Source organism: Dromaius novaehollandiae, chromosome 13, assembly GCF_036370855.1.
Source record: "Dromaius novaehollandiae isolate bDroNov1 chromosome 13, bDroNov1.hap1, whole genome shotgun sequence".
NCBI lineage: Eukaryota > Metazoa > Chordata > Aves > Casuariiformes > Dromaiidae > Dromaius > Dromaius novaehollandiae.
The window spans coordinates 2584384-2605519 of NC_088110.1; the positions used below are offsets into that span (position 1 = coordinate 2584384).

A 21136-nucleotide genomic window follows, 5' to 3' on the forward strand; every position below is an offset into this window, starting at 1 on the left:
CCACCAAACACCGTGCAGAGCTGCAGCCTGAGCCCTTGCGTCCAGAGGGGGACGATGACAGCAAGCACAAAGAACAGCAGCGACACAGGTCGGACACCCAGGGCAGCATGTGGCTCCTGGGCGATGCCAGGGGACTGGTCATTTATATGGGCCTGCGGCTCTCCCCAACCCCCGGTGCCACAAAGCGGGCCATCCTCAGGATCCTGGGGTTACATCATCTGCGCAAAGGCTTTTTTGATTAAACACAAAGCCCCGGCCAACATCAGGGGAGCAAGGTCAGGCGGAAGAAACCGCAGGACCGAAGCCAGGAGGAAGGAGCACGCTGAACCGGCTGCAACTCCAGCCATCGCAGGAGAGCCGTTCCACTGTCGTCCCCAGGCAAGACCCTCCAAGATGGGTCAAGGAAAGAAACTCCACTCACCTTAATCATTACAGAATTTACTGATAATCACCACCAAGATTAGATGTGTCAGTAGAAAAATAAATTTTACACCAGTTTCTATCATACCAAGATTTGTTTGTGACTGCTTGCAGGAGTCAGTGAAGTACAAAGTCGGGCTGACCTAAAGCACATCAGCACACACTGTGCCCACACCCAGAAAGCAGGACTGTGCATCTCGGCTCCAGCAGCGGCCCTTCTCCAGCGCAGGCGGCTTTTCTTTGGCTGACCCCCCTGGCTGGGCCCTGCGGACAGGGCTTCACAGCAGCGCCCGCTCCGGGACACGGAGCCATTTCCATTCTTGCAAGCTCTGCCCAGCTTTTGGCAAGGTGGCACCGCAGTGCCTCAAAACTACTCAGAACTGCTCTTCCTGTAATTTTGCCCTTTCGGTTTGGATCTGGTTTTCTTGGAGAGGGCATGTAGGAGAGCTGGGCCTGCACAGCTTCCTGCTGTGCTCTGGGATCACCGGGGCCATGCAGAGACCTCATCCCCCTGGCTAAGACTTGTTAAGATAAGTGAGCATCTCACTGTTCACCTTTTACACGAGAATTCCCCGAAAATCTCACCACACCTGGGCACCGACAGGCCCCACGAGGTACAGCCACCCAACACCCGAGCTGTAGCCAAGCTGCAAACTTTTCACGTGAAACACTCCCCTCAAAAGAGATGCTGGGAGATTACAACAGGCAGGAAACAGGCCATTTTCCGGCAGCCCACACTGGGTGGTTTTATCCACTGATTTTTTTTTTCCACTTGTTCTGAGCTCTTCACAGCAAGGATTTGTGTCCCGCAGGTCTCAACCCCATTGCTGCGGAGGAGTCCTCCACTGAGCGGCAAGGAAAAGGCCACTGCAGCCCCCAAGCCAAGACCCATTCCCACCCTGCCGTCTCTGTGACCCCCGAGGGACCCCCAGCAGCGAGGTCGCCATGCCCTTAACATTCTGGTTAAGCTGCTCCAGCATGGGAACCTGCCCAGGGACAAATCCTCTCCAGCTTCATCTCCCTCTGCTCTGTCCTCTCCCACACCTGCACGCTCCTCACACTGTAACACACAGCACAGTGGCAAAGTGCTTCCCCGGTGACAATCAGCTTAATCTTTGCTACCACGACACCCCACACACCGAGGTCATGAACAAAGGAAACAGAGAAGGTGCCCAAGACACTAGTTTCTTGCGTCGTCTAAAACCTAAGACCAAACCTGCCCAGTCTACGTCTCACAAAAGACTTCAATCCAGCCAGCAGAATACAGGGCCTGCACAGCTTCCTGCTGTGCTCTGGGATCACCACGGTGATACAGAGAGCTCATCCCCATGACGCTGATGGGAGGCACCCACGAGTGCTGAGGCAGCTGGCCACTGTCCTTGCTAGGCCACTCTGTCATCTTTGAAAGGTCATGGTGATCGGGAGAGGTGCCTGAGGACTGGAAGAAAGCAAATGTCACTCCAGTCTTCAAAAAGGGCGAGGAAGAGGACCTGGGGAACTACAGGCCAGTCAGCCTCCCCTGCATCCCTGGGAAGGTGATGGAGCAGCTCATCCTGGACACCATCTCCAAGCATATGAAGGCTAAGCTGGTGTTCAGGAGTAGAGAGCAGGGATTCCCCAAGGGGAAATGATGCTTGAGCACCCCGATAGCCTTCTATGGTGGAATGACTGGCTGGGTAGATGAGGGGAGAGCAGTGGATGCTGTCTAGCTCGGCTTCAGTCCGGCTTTTGACACCGTCTCCCACAACAGCCTCCTAGGCAAGCTCAGGAAGCGTGGGCTGGAGGAGTGGACAGTGAGGCGGCCCGAGAACTGGCTGAATGGCAGAGCTCAGAGGGTCGTGCTTAGTGGCACAAGGTCTGGCTGAAGCCTGTAGCTAGTGGTGTCCCCAGGGGTCAACACTGGGTCCAGTCTTGTGCGACTTCTTCCTCAGTGACCTGGATGAAGGGACAGAGTGCACCCTCAGCAAGTTTGCTGCTGAGTCGAACCTGGGAGGAGTGGCTGACGCCCCAGAGGGCTGTGCTGCCATTCAGAGGGGCCTCGAGGCTGGAGAGATGGGCAGAGATTGACCTCGTGAAGGTCAATAAAGGGAAGCGCGGAGTCCTGCACCTAGGGAGGAAAAACCCCATGCCCAGGACAGGCTGGGGGCTGCCCTGCTGGAAAGCAGCTCTGCAGAGAAGGACTTGGGGGTCCTGGTGGAGGACACGTTGCCCATGAGGCAGCAATGTGCCCTTGTGGCCCAGAAGGCCAATGGTGTCCTGGGCTGCATTAGGAAGAGCCTTGCCAGCAGGTGCAGGGAGGTGATCCTGCCCCTCTGCCCAGCCCTGGTGAGGCCACAGCTGGAGTACCGTGTCCAGTGCTGGGCTCCCCAACACACGAGAGACTGGGAGCTACTGGAGCGAGCGCAGCAAAAGGCTACTAAGAGGATGAAGGGGCTGGAGCATGTCTGCTGTGGGGAGAGGCTGCGAGAGCTGGGTCTGTTCGGCCTGGAGCAGAGAAGCCTGAGGGGCAGGGAATCTCATCAATGTGTTTAGGTATCCGAAGGGAGGGTGCAAAGAGGATGGGGCCAGGCTCTTTTCAGTGGTGCCCAGCAATAGCCCGAGAGGCACCAGGCACAAACTAAAATGCAGGCAGTTTTGTCTGAAGGTAAGGAGAAACTTGTTTCCTGTGAGGGTCAGAGAGCAGTGGAGCAGGTTGCCCAGGGAGGTGGTGGAGTCTCCATCCTTGGAGATATTCCAAAGCCATCTGGGCACGGTCCTGGGCAATGTGACCCTGCTTGAGCAGGGGGTTGGACTAGCTGCTCTCCAGAGATCCCTTCCAACCTCAAGCATTCTGCGATTCTGGGCCCTTCCTTGCGGTTCCTGTGGCAGCCGGGTGCCCGGCACCCGTCTCCCCTCGCCCCCCACCCAGGCTGTGCCTGCTGCCAGGGGTTTCTGATGCGCTCAAAGACCTCACAGTGCTGCCGCAGCAGTGACCTCACCGTCCCAGCCCTGTCCCCGTCCCAGGGGACAGCAGTCACAAAGGGTTTGCGTGGGGAGGCGAGAGCAGCTCCAAAGGGCTGCGTCTGCTCCCGAGCCCTTGGTCCACGGCCCCGCCATGCTGGACACCGTGGGTCACGGCTGGGTCTCTCTTCTCTGGGGCAGTGGCTGCCTCCTGCACCTCTGCCCCAGCTTCCTGCTGCTGCTGGTGGCCTGGGCCACCGTGAGCATCTGGTGCAGCGTCTGCAAACGCCGCCAGGTAGGAGGGAGGCTCCGGGGCAGCCGTTCTCCCACCCTGCAGGAGGGCCCTGGCTGGCGGGGACCCACCCGCGCGGTGGGTGGGGGTCGGGGTGCTGCGGGCTCAGCCGAGGCCGCGGTCACAGTGCCGGTGCTCCTGTGCTGCAGGTCTCTCCCTGGAGCTGGTGCGGGGGGAGGCACTCGGACGCCCGGGACCCAGGTGAGGCTGCGCTGCCCCGGTGCTGGCTCCCGCCGGGGACCACGTGCCTGCCCGGCTGGGATCATGGCCCCGGCCCCGAGCGGCCCCACGGCAGTGGGGTTCACGCTGCCCGCATGGGGAGAGGTGCTGTCCCTGGGGGGCTGCTTGGGGACAAGCCGCGCTCCGGGCTGCTGGGCCATGGGGGTGCCCCATCCATCGCTGCCCTGCTCACTTGTGTGTCCCTGAGGGGGCTCCAATCCCTCCCCTGCCGCGGGCTGTCGGGGTCCCCAGGTCCCTGCTGTGTCCCTGCTCCTCTGCACGGGGCCTGCTGGGAGGCGGGTCCAGGAGGGGTTGTCGGTGGGGCTGGGCCGTTCCCCGCGTGGGGCTCTTCTCTGCGGTCCCCAGCTCTTGGCCCTGGGAAGGGGAGGGCTGCCCTGCTCCCCGCTCCCTGCTCCCTGCCCAGCACAGCTCTGCTCCGCGGCACCGAGCGCTCGGCCTCACCCGGTGCTGGGCTGCTCCCGGAGATGGGATCCCTCCGGCCGACCGCATTCCCGGGGCCCAGGGGCTGCCCCGGGCTGGGGTGCGCCCGCGCTGGGCACAACAGGGCCCCGTGCCCAGCCGGGAGGCGGCCGCGGGGCTGCGTGTGGGGCAGGTGCCCTCGGCCCTGCTCAGGGTGCCCTGTCCCCACTCTGTGTTGCAGGCGATGAGCAGCGGGCGTCCGGCTGCAGGGCCCGGGGTGGGTTCCTGTGCTACGACCTCAGCTGCAGGCCCTGTGGCGAGGCCGCCCGGGAGAGGCAGCGGCAGCTGGAGGCAGAAGCTTGGCAAAGCCCCTGGGCCTCCAGCAGGCCACAGTCGCCCTCCTCGGAGGACTCCAGCCCCTGGAGTGCACACAGCGAGCGGAGGAGACTGCCTGCCCGGCATAGGGGGCTGCCCCAGAGGGGGCCGGGGGCCCCGAGGCCGCTGCCTCCAGCCACAGCCCCAACCGACCTCGAGCTTTGCAGCCAGGCCGACAAGCTTGCGGGGCTGACGCACGCCCTGCCAGAGAGAGCTGTCAGCCCCCAGGCCGGCTCACCCACCGCCCTGGGCTCGCGCCTGGCTGAGGGGGCTGGCAGCCTGCCCGGGGGCACCGATCCTCGCCCCGTGTCGAGGCTGAAGCTGGGACACAAGTTCAAGAAGAGGCTGCGGATGCACTTGATAAAGAAGTGCACAGAGATCCGTCTAGGAAGCTTCCCCGCCGTGGTGCAGCGATCGTGGGAGGTGTCTGTCCGCAGCCCGGAGCGCCCTGCAGCCCCCCCACCGCTGCGCTCCACTGTGGTCCCCAAGTACTTCCACACGGCAGAGGCCCTGTTCCTGCCGGAGGAGGCCCGGGAGACCCTGGAGCTCCACATCCGGGCAAAGAAGCTACAGCACCAGCTGCAGCACCAGCAGAGCGTATGCAAGGAGTCGCCTGCAGCTCACGTGCCCCAGGCACCGGTCTCAGCCCCCCAACACCAGCGTGAAGAGACCCCCGTCCAGCTGCCTGCTCAGCATCCGCCCTGCCTTCCCCAGGCCACCAAGCACCGTGCAGAGCTGCAGCCTGAGCCCTTGCGTCCAGAGGGGGACGATGACAGCAAGCACAAAGAACAGCAGCGACACAGGTCGGACACCCAGGGCAGCATGTGGCTCCTGGGCGATGCCAGGGGACTGGTCATTTATATGGGCCTGCGGCTCTCCCCAACCCCCGGTGCCACAAAGCGGGCCATCCTCAGGGTCCTGGGGTTACATCATCTGCGCAAAGGCTTTTTTGATTAAACACAAAGCCCCGGCCAACATCAGGGGAGCAAGGTCAGGCGGAAGAAACCGCAGGACCGAAGCCAGGAGGAAGGAGCACGCTGAACCGGCTGCAACTCCAGCCATCGCGGGAGAGCCCTTCCGTTGTCGTCCCCAGGCAAGACCCTCCAAGATGGGTCAAGGAAAGAAACTCCGCTCACCATAATCATTACGGGATCTCCTGATAATCACCACCAAGATGGTGGTCAGTAGAAAAATAAATTTTACCCCGGTTTCTATCATACCAAGATTTGTTTGTGACTGCTTGCAGGAGTTAGTGAAGTACAAAGTCCAGCTGACCTAAAGCACTCAGCACAGGCTGTGTCCACATGCAGCTGGGGAGGTGGGAGCAGGGCTGGGAGCGCTGGCAGCGCTGGGGGACAGGCAAGGGAGCTCGACAGAGGAGGAAAGCGTGAGGGGGGCTGCTGACAGAGGCAGGTGGAAGCTGGCAGCATCTAGACGATGTGGGTCAGAGGTCCCAGCACCTAATGGTGGCCTGCTCGCCTGGCAGCAGGGCCAGAGGTGCTGCCAGAGAGGCGGCGGGCGAGGGGCAGCGCATGCCTCTCGCACTGGCCTTGCCCCCAAGAGCCGAGGCAGCAGCTTTGCCCTTGGTCGGAGCCCTGAAGGACAAAGGGAGCAGTGTGGCCCTCGGCCCAGCAGTGCCGGAAGGAGAAACTGCAGCGGCTTTGCCCTGGGCTGCGGGCCCTCCGGATGAGGTGAGCAAGGAGCGCGTGGTCGGCACTGGCCCTCCAAGGGAGCTGCATTGTGGCGAGCTGTGGCGAGCGCCGACCCCTCAGGAAAGCCCTTGGTGGCGGGGGGCAGGCAGGTGCTTGCCCTGCGCCCGCAGCCCCTCGCCCACGGCTCTCGTCCACCCACAGGCATCGCCGCCCACCTGCTCCCCCTTCCCCCCCCAAGCTCCCCACCGATGGCGCTGGCTGCTCAGCACAGTGCTGCGGGCTCTGCGCAGAGCTTTCGCCTGCAGCTGTGTCCTGGGGCCGCGAGAGGGACGGCGCCAGGACGCAAGGGCCAGGCAGCTCCCCTGAGATCGGGGCTGGCCCTGAGGATGCGCAGCGCAAAGAGGGGCAGCGACAGAGACGTGCACCATCGCGCTGGAGGCTCCCACACCTGCACACTGCCGCAGACACCCGTCAGGCTGCAGCCACTCCTGCTTCCAATAAAAACTTGGGAAGCTTTTTTGCCCGCTGTCGCTTTGCGTCAGGTCCATCTCCAGAGACAGCCTGGGGCAGGCCAAGGCCCAGAAGGCAGAGAGAGCTGCAGGGAAACCTGGACAACAGGCGTCACGGAGCGGCCAGGCTGGGAAGGGGCTTTGGCAGGTCTCCACTCTGACCTCCTGCTGCATGTGGGGCCCACCAGAGCAGGTTTCCCAGGGCCAGGCACCATCGAGGTGCGACTGGCTCCATGGATTTCCCCCACGGCCATGTGCTGGACCACACACTGCCAGGACATGGTCACGGGCGGGCGTCCCCACAGTGACCGCCAGGGCTCTGTGATTTGGGTCACATGACCACAAGACATGCAGCGCGCACCTCTCTCCACAGCAGTGCCCACGGGAGCTGAGCCAGCAGCTTCTGCCTGACCGTCCCGGGGAACAGCAGTCACAAAGGGTTTGCGTGGGGAGGCGAGAGCAGCTCCGAAGGACTGTGTCTGCTCCCGAGCCCTTGGCCCACGGCTCCGCCATGCTGGACGCCGTGGATCTGGCTCAGCATGGCTGGGTCTCCCTTCTCTGGGGCAGTGGCTGCCTCCTGCGCCTCTGCCCCAGGTTCCTGCTGCTGCTGGCAGCCTGGGCCACCATGCGCATCTGGTGCAGCGTCTGCGGCAAACGCCGCCAGGTAGGAAGGAGGCTCCGGGGCAGCCTTTCTCCCACCCTGCAGGAGGGCCCTGGCTGGCGGGGACCCACCCGCGCGGTGGTCCCCAGCTCTTGGCCCTGGGAAGGGGAGAGCTGCCCTGCTCCCTGCTCCCTGCCCAGCACAGCTCTGCTCCACGGCACTGAGCGCTCGGCCTCGCCTGGTGCCGGGCTGCTCCCAGAGATGGGATGCCTTCGGCCGGCCGCGTTCCCAGGGGCTGCCCCAGGCTGGGGTGCACCCGCGCTGGGCACAACAGGGCCCCGTGCCCAGCCGGGAGGCGGCCGCAGGGCTGCGTGTGGGGCAGGTGCCCTCGGCCCTGCTCAGGGTGCCCTGTCCCCACTCTGTGTTGCAGGCGATGAGCAGCGGGCGTCCGGCTGCAGGGCCCGGGGTGGGTTCCTGTGCTACGACCTCAGCTGCAGGCCCTGCGGCGAGGCCGCCCGGGAGAGGCAGCGATGGCTGAAGGCTACAGCGTGGCAAAGCCCCTGGGCCTCCAGCAGACCACAGTCATCCTCGGAGGAGGACTCCGGCCTCTGGAATTCACACAGCGAGCGGAGGAGACTGCCTGCCCGGCGTAGGGGGCTGCCCCAGAGGGGGCCGGGGGCCCCCGGGCTGCTGCCTCCAGCCACAGCCCCAACTGACCTCGGGCTTCGCAGCCAGGCCGACAAGCTTGCGGGGCTGACGCACGCCCTGCCAAAGAGAGCCGTCAGCCCCCAGGCCGGCTCACCCACCGCCCTGGGCTCGCGCCTGGCTGAGGGGGCTGGCAGCCTGCCCGGGGGCACCGATCCTCGCCCCGTGTCGAGGCTGAAGCAGGGGGCACTTGCACTGCCGGAAGCTGCAAGCAGAGGCCCTGTTCCTGCCAGAGGAGGCTGGGGAGACCCTGGAGCTCCACATCCGGGCAAAGAAGCTACAGCACCAGCTGCAGCACCAGCAGAGCATATCCAAGGAGTTGCCTGCAGCTCATGTGCCCCAGGCACCGGTCTCAGCCCCCCAGCCCCCCCAGCCCCTCAGCCCTCCGTCAGCACTCAGGCCAAGCCCCGGAAGGCAGAGAGAGCTGCAGGGAAACCCGGACAGGCATTCCCCGTCAGAGCCCCAGCCTTAGCCCTTCCCTCTGGAGCGGGATGATTACAATGAGTACGAAGGAAAGCAGCAGCCGGGGTCAGACAGTGATGGCAGGATGTGGCGCCTGAGCGACGTCAGTGGACTGGTCATTTACATGGGCCTGCGGCTCTCCCCAAGCCCTGGTGCCATGAGGTCTCCACTCTGACCTCCTGCTGCATGTGGGGCCCACCAGAGCAGGTTTCCCAGGGCCAGGCGCCATCGAGGTGCGACTGGCTCCATGGATTTCCCCCATGGCTGTGTGCTGGACCACACACTGCCAGGACATGGTCATGGGCATCCCCACAGTGACCGCCAGGGCTGTGTTTGGGTCTCCCGCCCCAAGCTGCTACCACCCTTTCTTCACTACGCCTGGGCAGGGCTGCCATGTGCGCCTCTGACTGGGTGAAGTGTTGGTGTGCAATGGGTTTTGTCAGTTGGTTTAGAGCCAGTGGCCCCAGCTGTGGCCATCCCGGGGTGTTTTACGGCCCATCTTCAGCGGGCAGGAGAACTGCAATGGGGGCTCCCTGGAGGAGTGCATTCAGGCGAGGACGGAGACGCCTGAGAGCAGAGTCATGCAGTGGTGCGTGCAGCTGGCAAAGGCCCCTCCACAAATATCCCGCACCCAGACATCAAAGCCTCCAAGACGTTCCTCACTGAGGGTGCTCTGTTCACACAGGGGCGCTTTGGCATCTCAAAGCTACAGGACAGCCCCGGTGACAGGGCCAGCGTTTGCCTGGGCACATGCTGCAGAGCTGTGGGGGCTCCAGCGGTGGCAGCCCCTGGCCCCTGGCTTGGGTCAGAGTGTTACAAGACAACCCTGAGAAGCTCAGAAAGAATGTTTGAAGTAGGTAGATTTGGATAATTTCTATACAAGAGCAGCAGCTCCATTTCTAGAGCACTACAGGGGAGAGCACACAGCACCAACCACCCCAAGAAACCCACCCACCTCCTCCCACAACACCAACCACCACAGCACACCCACCCACCCCCTCCTGACTGAGGTGGGGGGGTGGCGGGCGAGGCGCCAAGCCCTTTTATGGCCTCCCTGGCCGCTTCCAGAAGCTTCTAACCAATGAGAGCTCTGGCTCGGCGCCCTTTCCTTTTATGGAAGGCCGCAGCCGCGACCCTTCCTGCCTCTGGCCGGTTGGATCTGGTTTTGCGGCGCGGCCCTGCTTAGAGGCTGGGTGTGAGGGCAAGCGGCGGGGGAGGGAGGGAAGGAGGGTTGCTGCTGGGCCTCAGGCAGAGCTGCCTTTGAAGTATCTCTAAATAAGCTGGCAAAGGCCCCTCCGCAAATATCCCGCACCCAGACATCGAAGCCTCCAAGACGTTCCTCACTGAGGGCGCTCTGTTCACACAGGGGCGCTTTGGCGTCTCAAAGCTACAGGACAGCCCCGGTGACAGGGCCAGCGCTTGCCTGGGCACATGCTGCAGAGCTGTGGGGGCTCCAGCGGTGGCAGCCCCTGGCCCGCAGAGCTCGGCACCACCTGTGTCCCCCCGGCAGCGCAGCCCGCTCCACTGCCTCGCGGGGCTAAGGCTGTCCCGCCCAGAAGCAGCTCTGCAGAGGCGCAGCCCCTTCGCCCTGGGAGCACGCAGCTGCTGCCAGCACCTCCGGGAAGGGCTGTGGCACCAAGAGGGGCAGGTGTCTGCCCTCAGCTCGGCTCTGCTTCCGGCTGCTGTCCGAAAAGCGGATTCGTTGCCCGGTGTGCAATAAGCCAATAATTACACACTCAGGAGGGACATTTGCTTATTTATTTCAGAGTTGCGCAAGCCTGGGCGCTCGGTGGTTTCCCACAAATCGAGCACACCCCCCAACTTTTCCAGTAGCATTTATACAAACAAATTGCCAGATTTGCGACTTTCCCTTTTACACTGATTGGTTAGTGTTTTCTTCATTCCCTGGGTCCCACCCCTGTCTCTCAAGGTCCTGATGAGGGGAGATCAATTAACACTGCCCCAGCAGGGACAGTAGGTGTTATCTCCCAAAGTCCTGACAAGGGGGAGATAGTCCAGACCCCTTAATTAACTTTGTTTCAGCAGTGAGAGGAGGCTTTGCTTCCCGAGGTCCTGGTGCCCAAGCAGGCCTTATTTCAAAGCCTTGACATCCTCCCTTTTGGAGTGTGGGGCACAGGACTGCAGACTGCTTGTAACTCCCTTATCTTTCCAGCCTGCACCAGCTCTCGGGCCCTTTCTTACTGAACTAGGAGTGTGGCCTAAGGCTTCAGCAAATTTAGCTACTCATGCTAAGCAAGTTTTATACTTAATGTTAGAAGTTATCCTAATCTACCTAGTTCAAACATTCTTTCTGAGCTTCCCAGGGTTGTCTTGTAACAATTCCCCCCTTTGAGACTTATATGATCATTTTCATATTAGTCTCAGTCTTTTAAAATCTTTCCCATATTAATTTTGTACAACATCTAGAAATGCATTGAATCACTACATAAACGCATGCAAAAACTACTAACACCATTCCCAAAATTGTTAAACATTTTTTAGCCCATGAGCTCACGTCAGGGAACCAGGAAGTCAACCATTTCCATGTTTCTTCAAATCCGAAAGAAGTATCATCTTTCTGAACCCCATGTAAGATTTCAGTCTGCTTCCAGATTTCATTTAGATCGGTAGAAATTCTCCCGCTTTGATCCACATATACACAGCAACTAGTATTTATTACTGTACATACTCCTCCTTGAGATGCCAATAACATACCTAGAGCCATCCTGTTTTGGGTAGTTATTTTAGCAATTTCTGAAACCTCCTCTTGTAAAGCTGCAGTGGCATCAGAGGTTTTATTCCCTATTTTTTTCAATAACTGCTGAAATATTTACTATTGCTTAGCCAGGATTTTTGATATTTATTACTCAATTCTTTTCTTATAGTTATACATTAGGGATTATTGCCCCTAAAGTACATGTCCCTGACCAATTAGGAGGTAGCACTTTTCGTGCCTTGTTTCCACACAACCAATACCATCCACTACCTTTCGGAACACGCCACCCGTTTAGTTCCTTACTTGGCCACTTATAACCTATTTCAGGTATCTGAGAGCAATCTTTATAACCTCCTACTTTAATGGCTCCAGTACAGTTGATCGGTTGCTTTCCATAAAGTATAGTTTTCTCCCACCATTTATTACTATTATTACAGCTTCGGATACATAGATAATAATCTCCTGTCACACTCTGGACTTCCCATTCCTGTTCGGTTGTTTCATCATATTTTGTTTGATCACTATCATTTCTTATCTGTTTCACAAATTCCATAAAGGAAAAATTAAGAGGCACTCCAATTAGGGGGAAGCCCTTGTTGGAATGTTCAGGGAAGTGGGTACACACCCAGCAATCCCTCTGGTTAACTATCTTCATAGATTTCGTAATTACTTCCAAATGGAGATTGTGACTCCAAAATCCTTCCTGATTCCCTTTAATTGTTTGGCTCAGGTAACCTAGAAAAACTAACCACCACATTTCTCCCCTGGTTGTTAAGGAGAACATCATTTTTACACAGATACCATAACAACAATATTAACCCTATTCCTAACAAACAGATTAAAGCAATTTTTCCCTGAATACAGTCTAAATTTAAAACCGATTCGCTTCTAATACAACTCATATATCTTTATATATTTTTAAAGGTTGAACTTGTTCAGCTTTCCACATCTCTCGAGGTACTGCTTTCACTCGGGTGTAGTGGATCCAGGAATCAATTCCCTGCAGTTTCACAGCAGTATTTGTTGTTAGCAGTACGAGATACGATCCTCTCCACTTTTCTACCAACGGCTCATCCTTCCAGGTCCGAAGATATACTTGATCTCCCGGCTGGAATGAATGTACAGGTGAATCTAAAAGTACGGGAGGTCTTAACTGGATGTACCTACGGAGAGAAGTAAGAACCTTTGCCATAGACAAGAGATAATCACTTAAAATTTGATCACCCTTAACGTGCATTTGAATTTCATTTCCAGTTAAATTTACAGTGTAAGGTTTACCATACAGAATCTCAAATGGACTAACTTTCTCCCTAACCCTTGGGGTTATTCTGATTCTTAATAATGCCAGAGGTAAAGCATCAGTCCATTTCATCTGAGTCTCCTGACACAATTTTCCTACCTGTCTCTTAATTGTTTGATTCATTCTTTCCACTTTTCCACTGGATTGTGGCCTCCAGGGGGTATGTAAGTCCCATTTAATTTGTAGTATTTTTGAGATTTGCTGTACTATTTCTGCTATAAAATGAGGTCCCCTATCTGAAGAAAACCCTTCTGGTACCCCAAATCTTGGTATGATTTCTTTTAATAACATTTTCACTACCTCCCTTGCTTTATTGGTACGACACGGGAAAGCCTCAGGCCATCCTGAAAAGGTGTCAACAATTACCAACAAATATTTATATCCATTACATTTTGGTAATTCAGAAAAATCAATTTGCCAGTAATCCCCAGGCATGAAGCCCCTTTTTACTTCCTCTGGGGGGGGCTTCTTCTGAATCTTGGGATTATCTCTAAGACAGATTTCACATTTTTGTGTAATACCCTTTGCAATTATTAGCATACTAACTCCCACAGCAAATCTTTTAACTGTTTCAACCAATGCCTCGGCTCCCATGTGGGTGCTATCATGTATTTGCTTCATCAGCTTCTTCATTATCGGCAAAGTTACCACACATTGTCCAGTAGATGTCACCCACCATCCTTCAGGAGTTTTTATGCATTTCAGTATTTCTGCTACTGGAATTTCCATTTTTAACATTCTCTCTGGAACTAATGCTGCCACCGACACGGATAATGCTGCCCTTTTTGCAGCCTCATCGGCCCTTTTGTTCCCTTTAACTATGTCAGTCTGTCCGGACTGGTGCGCTTTGCAATGCATTACTGCTATTTCTTTGGGTTTATTAACTGCTTTGAGTAGTCCCATAATCTCTTTACTGTATTTTATAGGATTCCCTTGAGAAGATAGCAATCCTCTTTCCTTCCAAATTGCACCATGGGCATGTATAACCCCAAAGGCGTATTTTGAATCTGTAAACACATTAGTCCGTTTTCCCTCTGATAATTCCAGAGCCCGGGTTAAAGTAATCAGTTCTGCTTTCTGGGCTGATGTATTTGCTGGTAGCGATCTTGCTTCGATTTCTCCTTCCAAAGTGACGACAGCGTATCCAGCCCATCTTTCTCCCTTTATTATAAAACTGCTCCCATCGGTAAATAATTCCCAGTCCGGATTCTGCAATATCTCTCAAATCTGGACGGCTGGAATATACTCGCTCAATAGTTCGTAGGCAGTCATGAGCCAACCTCCCCTCTTCATGAAGTGGTAATAAAGATGCGCCTTACCGGTTTAGCTCCTTGTTTTAATTCCACCTTTACTGGTTCTGCACATCTGGCTCTTCCAGGTTTCTCCGTTGCCCACACAAAAGGGACTACTGCGTCCATTACTTCAGAGGGAATTTCGCTTGGTCCATCCTCCGCCTGTTCAGAATCCAGTGCTTTCTGCAACATCACCTTAGCTTTGTTTTTATTATCTGTGCCCCCAGTTTATTCAGTAAATCCCTCCCCATTAGGGGTAATGGGCATTCTGGCATATATAAGAATTCATGTGTTAACACTCTATTTCCTATTTCACATTTAATTGGTTGAAAGAAAGGTTTGACCTCTCGCTTTCCCGTGGCCCCAATTACTGGCATAGAGAATTTACTCATTGGTCCCTTACAGCTATTTAGTACTGAATATGTTGCTCCAGTGTCTACTAAAAATTTAACTGTTTCATTCCCCAGCTTTACTGAAACCAGGGGTTCGGCTGGGGAATCCAATTCCTCAACCCCCGGTCCCCGTCAGTCTGAATCCTCTGTACCAATCATGAGCAAATCTGCCTCTGGAACAGATGCAGACTGAGGTTTCCAATGATCTGTTTGTCTCTTCGGGCACTCATTTTTCCAGTGCCCCTTCCCCCTGCAAATTGCACACTGATCTCTCCTCAGTGGAATTCTATTTCCCAAATTCCCTCCTACTCTATGCCCTCTTCCACGTCCTGGTCCTTTCGGAAAACCCCTTCCCTGAGAGGGAGTTTGTGCCCGGGCAAATGCAGCTGCCAAGATTGCAGCATTTTGCCTCTTATCTTTCAGTTTCTCCTTTTGTTTTTCCTTTCTCTCTACTTCTTCCCTGTTATTGTACACCTTATATGCAATTTCTATTAATTGCGATATTGACATCCCCGACATACCATCTACTTTCTGAAGCTTTCTCCTTATATCTGGTGCTGATTGTCCTACAAATAATGTAGTAAAAGTCATTTTATTTGCTTCGTCCTCGGGATCCAAGTCTGTCCATTTTCGGGCAGTTTCACATAACCGCTCGTAAAATGCAGAGGGATCCTCATTCTTACCCTGTGCGACTTGATATAGTTTCGCAATATTTTGGGGCCTAGGTACTCCATGCTTTACCCCATATAATATTAACTGTTGGTACTGTTTAGTCATTAACCTGCCTGCCCCTGTATTTTGATCCCAACCCGGTTCCTGGGCCAGCATAAAACGATCTGGTCCGTCTCTAGCATTTTGTCTTTCATTCTCCTCTTGAGCTTTGTCTAATACCAATCTTTTCTGCTCAGGTGCAAGCAAAGTATTTAAAAGCACCTGTAAATCCTGCCAATCTGGATTATGATTCTCAATTATCATTTTAAAGGATTGATACATCTTTTCTGGATTTTCTCGGTACGACCCGGCAGACTCCTTCCAATTCATTAAATCTGTAGTTGAAAAAGGGACCTTCACATACACAGGCATCCCATCTGGTCCGACTGCTTGATGCAGCGGGGCCTGAATCACGGGATTTTGTTGAGCCTGAGTAGCCCGAGTTCTGCCTGCAATCGGGCTACATGCCTCACTTCCCTTATTTCTGCTATCGACACTATCTTGATCTCTTTCCAGAGAGACCAATAATTGTACATCCTCTTCCTCATCACCCACTTTTAAACATCTTTTCCCAATGCTACAAGCAGAGCAACACCGAGGCATTTTCTCTTTGTTTCCCATCATCATTAACACATTTGAGTCAGAGATCAATAGCTTACATTTTTTTCTAGTTTCATGATCATTTCTCAGAGAGAAGAACAAATCTACATATGGGACCTCATCCCATTTGTTCTGTCTTCTGCAAAACAACATAAGTTGCAAGATTGTATTATAGTTTAGCGTTCCCATTTCTGGCCATTTTTCCTCATCCTCCAGTTTATACATTGGCCACCACTGAGTACAGTATTCCTTTAATTTTCTCCTTGTTAAAGGATTCCCACCAAACTTACTCCAATGTTTCAGGATGCATCCTAAAGGAGGACAGGAGGATACCCCCACAGATTGTCCTGTTCCCATATTATTACCCTTAAAAGAACGTTCTTACCAATTACGCTTTCGTACACTCCAGTCGTCACTGTCCAAACGTGTACAAAGCTTTCCTTTGGTTACCACAACCAATTACCCTTGTATCATACCCTCTATGCAATGTCTCTTAATAATTACTGCGTTGCACCTTTGAGTCGCTTACCTGTTCCGACCGGGGAGGGTGCTCACGGAGTCCCCAAACAAAACGGTCGGTGCGCGCTGGAGTCCGATGAGCAGCGTCTCCCCGCCGGGAACTGGCAAGACGATCCGGGCAAGGCTTTACAGCGAGAGTCCCACCTGGGTCGCCAGAAAACTGTTGTCTGAAAAGCGGATTCGTTGCCCGGTGTGCAATAAGCCAATAATTACACACTCAGGAGGGACATTTGCTTATTTATTTCAGAGTTGCGCAAGCCTGGGTGCTCGGTGGTTTCCCACAAATCGAGCACACCCCCCAACTTTTCCAGTAGCATTTATACAAACAAATTGCCAGATTTGCGACTTTCCCTTTTACACTGATTGGTTAGTGATTTCTTCATTCCCTGGGTCCCACCCCTGTCTCTCAAGGTCCTGATGAGGGGAGATCAATTAACACTGCCCCAGCTAGGTCAGTAGATGTTATCTCCCAAGGTCCTGACAAAGTGGACGTAATCCAGACCCCTTAATTAACTTTGTTTCAGCAGTGAGAGGAGGCTTTGCTTCCCAAGGTCCTGGCGCCCAAACAGGCCTTATTTCACAGCCTTGACATCCTCCCTTTCGGAGAGTGGGGCACAGGACTGCAGACTGCTTGTAACTCCCTTATCTTTCCAGCCTGCACCAGCTCTGGGGCCCTTTCTTACTGAACTAGGAGTGTGGCCTAAGGCTTCAGCAAATTTAGCTACTCATGCTAAGCAAGTGTGCGGCTACTCATGCTAAGCAAATTCTGTCTAAGATAGAAGTTATCCTAATCTACCTGCTTCAAACATTCTTTCTGAGCTTCTCAGAGTTGTCTTGTAACATTATTGGAAGCAGGAGTGGGTGCAGCCTGACGGGTGTCTGCGGCAGTGTGCAGGTGTGGGAGCCTCCAGCGCGATGGTGCGCGTCTCCGTTGCTGCAACAGCCCACGTCACCCAGCACGGCAGAGGCAACGCTGGCTGACTTGGGTGGGGAAGGCGATGTGGACGCCACTTGGGCCAGTGCATTCTCATCGGCCTGTCAACAGCGTCTTCTCCAAAGCCATCGGGCACCTCAGGGCAGGGAGAGCTGCGAGCTCGGCTCTCGGTGCTGCTGAGGGCAGCCTCCGTTGGAGCCTTTCTGGCCGTCGCGTCAGACTGCAGGGGAATGTCCGAGGCAGAACATGCGGTTTCTGCCTGCGACGCCTCTGCAGGGGCACTTGCAGGCTCCGCAGGAGGCTGCAGGTCTCCGCTTTGGGATGCTGAGGACTCACTTTGCACCAAGTCCCGGCCACGTGCCATCATGTCCCAGGCTTGTACCGTGGTGTTGACGTCTCTGGTAGCCCGGAGCAGCGGGCTCCTTAGCTCATGGCCTTGGTTTTTATTACCCCACTGGCACGTTTTAGATATAGTCAGCCCCACATCCCAGGCACGGAAGAGGGTACCAGCACCTGCGGCTTTGCTGCATTCTTACAGACTGCATCAACAGTTACATGAGAGCAGCCTACAGGTCCCAAAACAAGTGTCACACGTGTCTCATACAGCAGTGGTCTCCACTTCTTAGACAGCGTCAACATCCTCTCTGGCCAGAACACCAAACCATAGAGACCGTTAACAAAATCCCCGGCGATGCTCTGGCCACTTGCCAGGCGGCTCCTTTCCAGAGTCCACTGGTCAAACAGCAGTTTGCATTCAGGCATCCCGGAGAGCAGCAGTTCCTGGGGAGCGAAAAAGAAGACCTAGGCCTTGGAGTCCAGCCAAGCTGCAGCGAGTCAGTGCTCTCCCACAGCAGCTACGCTGCCCTGCTGGAAAGCAGCTCTGCAGAGAAGGACTTGGGGGTCCTGGTGGAGGACACGTTGCCCATGAGGCAGCAATGTGCCCTTGTGGCCCAGAAGGCCAATGGTGTCCTGGGCTGCATTAGGAAGAGCCTTGCCAGCAGGTGCAGGGAGGTGATCCTGCCCCTCTGCCCAGCCCTGGTGAGGCCACAGCTGGAGTACCGTGTCCAGTGCTGGGCTCCCCAACACAAGAGAGACTGGGAGCTACTGGAGCGAGCGCAGCAAAAGGCTACTAAGAGGATGAAGGGGCTGGAGCATGTCTGCTGTGGGGAGAGGCTGCGAGAGCTGGGTCTGTTCGGCCTGGAGCAGAGAAGCCTGAGGGGCAGGGAATCTCATCAATGTGTTTAGGTATCCGAAGGGAGGGTGCAAAGAGGATGGGGCCAGGCTCTTTTCAGTGGTGCCCAGCAATAGCCCGAGAGGCACCAGGCACAAACTAAAATGCAGGCAGTTTTGTCTGAAGGTAAGGAGAAACTTGTTTCCTGTGAGGGTCAGAGAGCAGTGGAGCAGGTTGCCCAGGGAGGTGGTGGAGTCTCCATCCTTGGAGATATTCCAAAGCCATCTGGGCACGGTCCTGGGCAATGTGACCCTGCTTGAGCAGGGGGTTGGACTAGCTGCTCTCCAGAGATCCCTTCCAACCTCAAGCATTCTGCGATTCTGGGCCCTTCCTTGCGGTTCCTGTGGCAGCCGGGTGCCCGGCACCCGTCTCCCCTCGCCCCCCACCCAGGCTGTGCCTGCTGCCAGGGGTTTCTGATGCGCTCAAAGACCTCACAGTGCTGCCGCAGCAGTGACCTCACCGTCCCAGCCCTGTCCCCGTCCCAGGGGACAGCAGTCACAAAGGGTTTGCGTGGGGAGGCGAGAGCAGCTCCAAAGGGCTGCGTCTGCTCCCGAGCCCTTGGCCCACGGCCCCGCCATGCTGGACACCGTGGGTCACGGCTGGGTCTCTCTTCTCTGGGGCAGTGGCTGCCTCCTGCACCTCTGCCCCAGCTTCCTGCTGCTGCTGGTGGCCTGGGCCACCGTGAGCATCTGGTGCAGCGTCTGCAAACGCCGCCAGGTAGGAGGGAGGCTCCGGGGCAGCCGTTCTCCCACCCTGCAGGAGGGCCCTGGCTGGCGGGGACCCACCCGCGCGGTGGGTGGGGGTCGGGGTGCTGCGGGCTCAGCCGAGGCCGCGGTCACAGTGCCGGTGCTCCTGTGCTGCAGGTCTCTCCCTGGAGCTGGTGCGGGGGGAGGCACTCGGACGCCCGGGACCCAGGTGAGGCTGCGCTGCCCTGGTGCTGGCTCCCGCCGGGGACCACGTGCCTGCCCGGCTGGGATCATGGCCCCGGCCCCGAGCGGCCCCACGGCAGTGGGGTTCACGCTGCCCGCATGGGGAGAGGTGCTGTCCCTGGGGGGCTGCTTGGGGACAAGCCGCGCTCCGGGCTGCTGGGCCATGGGGGTGCCCCATCCATCGCTGCCCTGCTCACTTGTGTGTCCCTGAGGGGGCTCCAATCCCTCCCCTGCCGCGGGCTGTCGGGGTCCCCAGGTCCCTGCTGTGTCCCTGCTCCTCTGCACGGGGCCTGCTGGGAGGCGGGTCCAGGAGGGGTTGTCGGTGGGGCTGGGCCGTTCCCCGCGTGGGGCTCTTCTCTGCGGTCCCCAGCTCTTGGCCCTGGAAAGGGGAGGGCTGCCCTGCTCCCCGCTCCCTGCTCCCTGCCCAGCACAGCTCTGCTCCGCGGCACCGAGCGCTCGGCCTCACCCGGTGCTGGGCTGCTCCCGGAGATGGGATCCCTCCGGCCGACCGCATTCCCGGGGCCCAGGGGCTGCCCCGGGCTGGGGTGCGCCCGCGCTGGGCACAACAGGGCCCCGTGCCCAGCCGGGAGGCGGCCGCGGGGCTGCGTGTGGGGCAGGTGCCCTCGGCCCTGCTCAGGGTGCCCTGTCCCCACTCTGTGTTGCAGGCGATGAGCAGCGGGCGTCCGGCTGCAGGGCCCGGGGTGGGTTCCTGTGCTACGACCTCAGCTGCAGGCCCTGCGGCGAGGCCGCCCGGGAGAGGCAGCGGCAGCTGGAGGCAGAAGCTTGGCAAAGCCCCTGGGCCTCCAGCAGGCCACAGTCGCCCTCCTCGGAGGACTCCAGCCCCTGGAGGGCACACAGCGAGCGGAGGAGACTGCCTGCCCGGCATAGGGGGCTGCCCCAGAGGGGGCCGGGGGCCCCGAGGCCGCTGCCTCCAGCCACAGACCCAACCGACCTTGAGCTTTGCAGCCAGGCCGACAAGCTTGCGGGGCTGACGCACGCCCTGCCAGAGAGAGCTGTCAGCCCCCAGGCCGACTCACCCACCACCCTGGGCTCGCGCCTGGCTGAGGGGGCTGGCAGCCTGCCCGGGGGCACCGATCCTCGCCCTGTGTGGAGGCTGGAGCTGGAACACAAGTTCAAGAAGATGCTGCGGATGCACTTGATAAAGAAGTGCACAGAGATCCGTCTGGCAGGCTTCCCCACCATGGTGCAGGCATCCTGGGAGGTGTCCATCTGCAGCCTGGGGCACCCCGCAGCCCCCCCACTGCTGCGCTCCACCACGGCCCCCAAGTACTTCCACACGGCAGAGGCCCTGTTCCTGCCAGAGGAGGCCCGGGAGACCCTGGAGCTCCACATCCGGGCAAAGAGGCTGCAGCACCAGCAGAGCCTATCCAAGGAGTCGCCTGCAGCTCATGTGCCCAAGGCACCGGTCTCAGCCCACCAAGAGCAGCGTCAAGAGTCCCCCGTCCAGCTGCCTGCTCAGCATCCGCCCTGCCTTCCCCAGGCCACCGAGCACCGTGCAGAGCTGCAGCCTGAGCCCTTGCGTCCGGAGAGGGACAACAGCGGGCAGGAAGAAAAGAAGCAGCAGGGATCGGACACCCAGGGCAGGATGTGGCGCCTGAGGAACACCAAGGGAGCGGTCACATACACGGCCCAGCGGCTCTCCCAGAGCCCCCGTGCCACGAGGTGGACCATCCTCAGGGTCCTGGTGTTACATCCTCCGAGCAAAGGCTCATTCAGTTAAACACATATCCCTGGCCGACATCAGGGGAGCAAGGTCAGGCAGAAGAAACCGCAGGACCGAAGCCAGGAGGAAGGAGCACACTGAACCGGCTGCAACTCCAGCCATCACGGGAGAGCCGTTCGGCTATTGTCCCCGGGTGAGACCCACCAACACAGGTCAAGGAAAGAAACTCCACT

The 21136-nt window shown here is 57.3% G+C and overlaps 1 protein-coding gene across 1 annotated transcript; it reads left to right on the plus strand.

Moving 5' to 3' along the window:
• The first annotated feature begins 5952 nt into the window (after nucleotides 1-5952).
• Nucleotides 5953-20960, plus strand: LOC135329763 (uncharacterized). The gene is made up of 4 exons (XM_064519530.1): nucleotides 5953-6357; nucleotides 7201-7491; nucleotides 19154-19205; nucleotides 19885-20960. The coding sequence occupies exons 1-4, from the start codon at nucleotides 6130-6132 to the stop codon at nucleotides 20958-20960; spliced, it is 1647 nt and encodes a 548-aa protein (XP_064375600.1). The 5' UTR covers nucleotides 5953-6129.
• Nucleotides 20961-21136: the final 176 nt, after the last annotated feature.

Bases quoted from the DNA above. Each gene is read 5' to 3' on its own strand.
- LOC135329763 (XM_064519530.1), top strand. From the start codon at position 6,130: ATGGTGGCCTGCTCGCCTGGCAGCAGGGCCAGAGGTGCTGCCAGAGAG. The intron at 6,358-7,200 runs GTGAGCAAGGAG...CTCTCTCCACAG, and splicing joins CTGCGGGCCCTCCGGATGAG to CAGTGCCCACGGGAGCTGAG. The intron at 7,492-19,153 runs GTAGGAAGGAGG...CCTGTGCTGCAG, and splicing joins TCTGCGGCAAACGCCGCCAG to GTCTCTCCCTGGAGCTGGTG.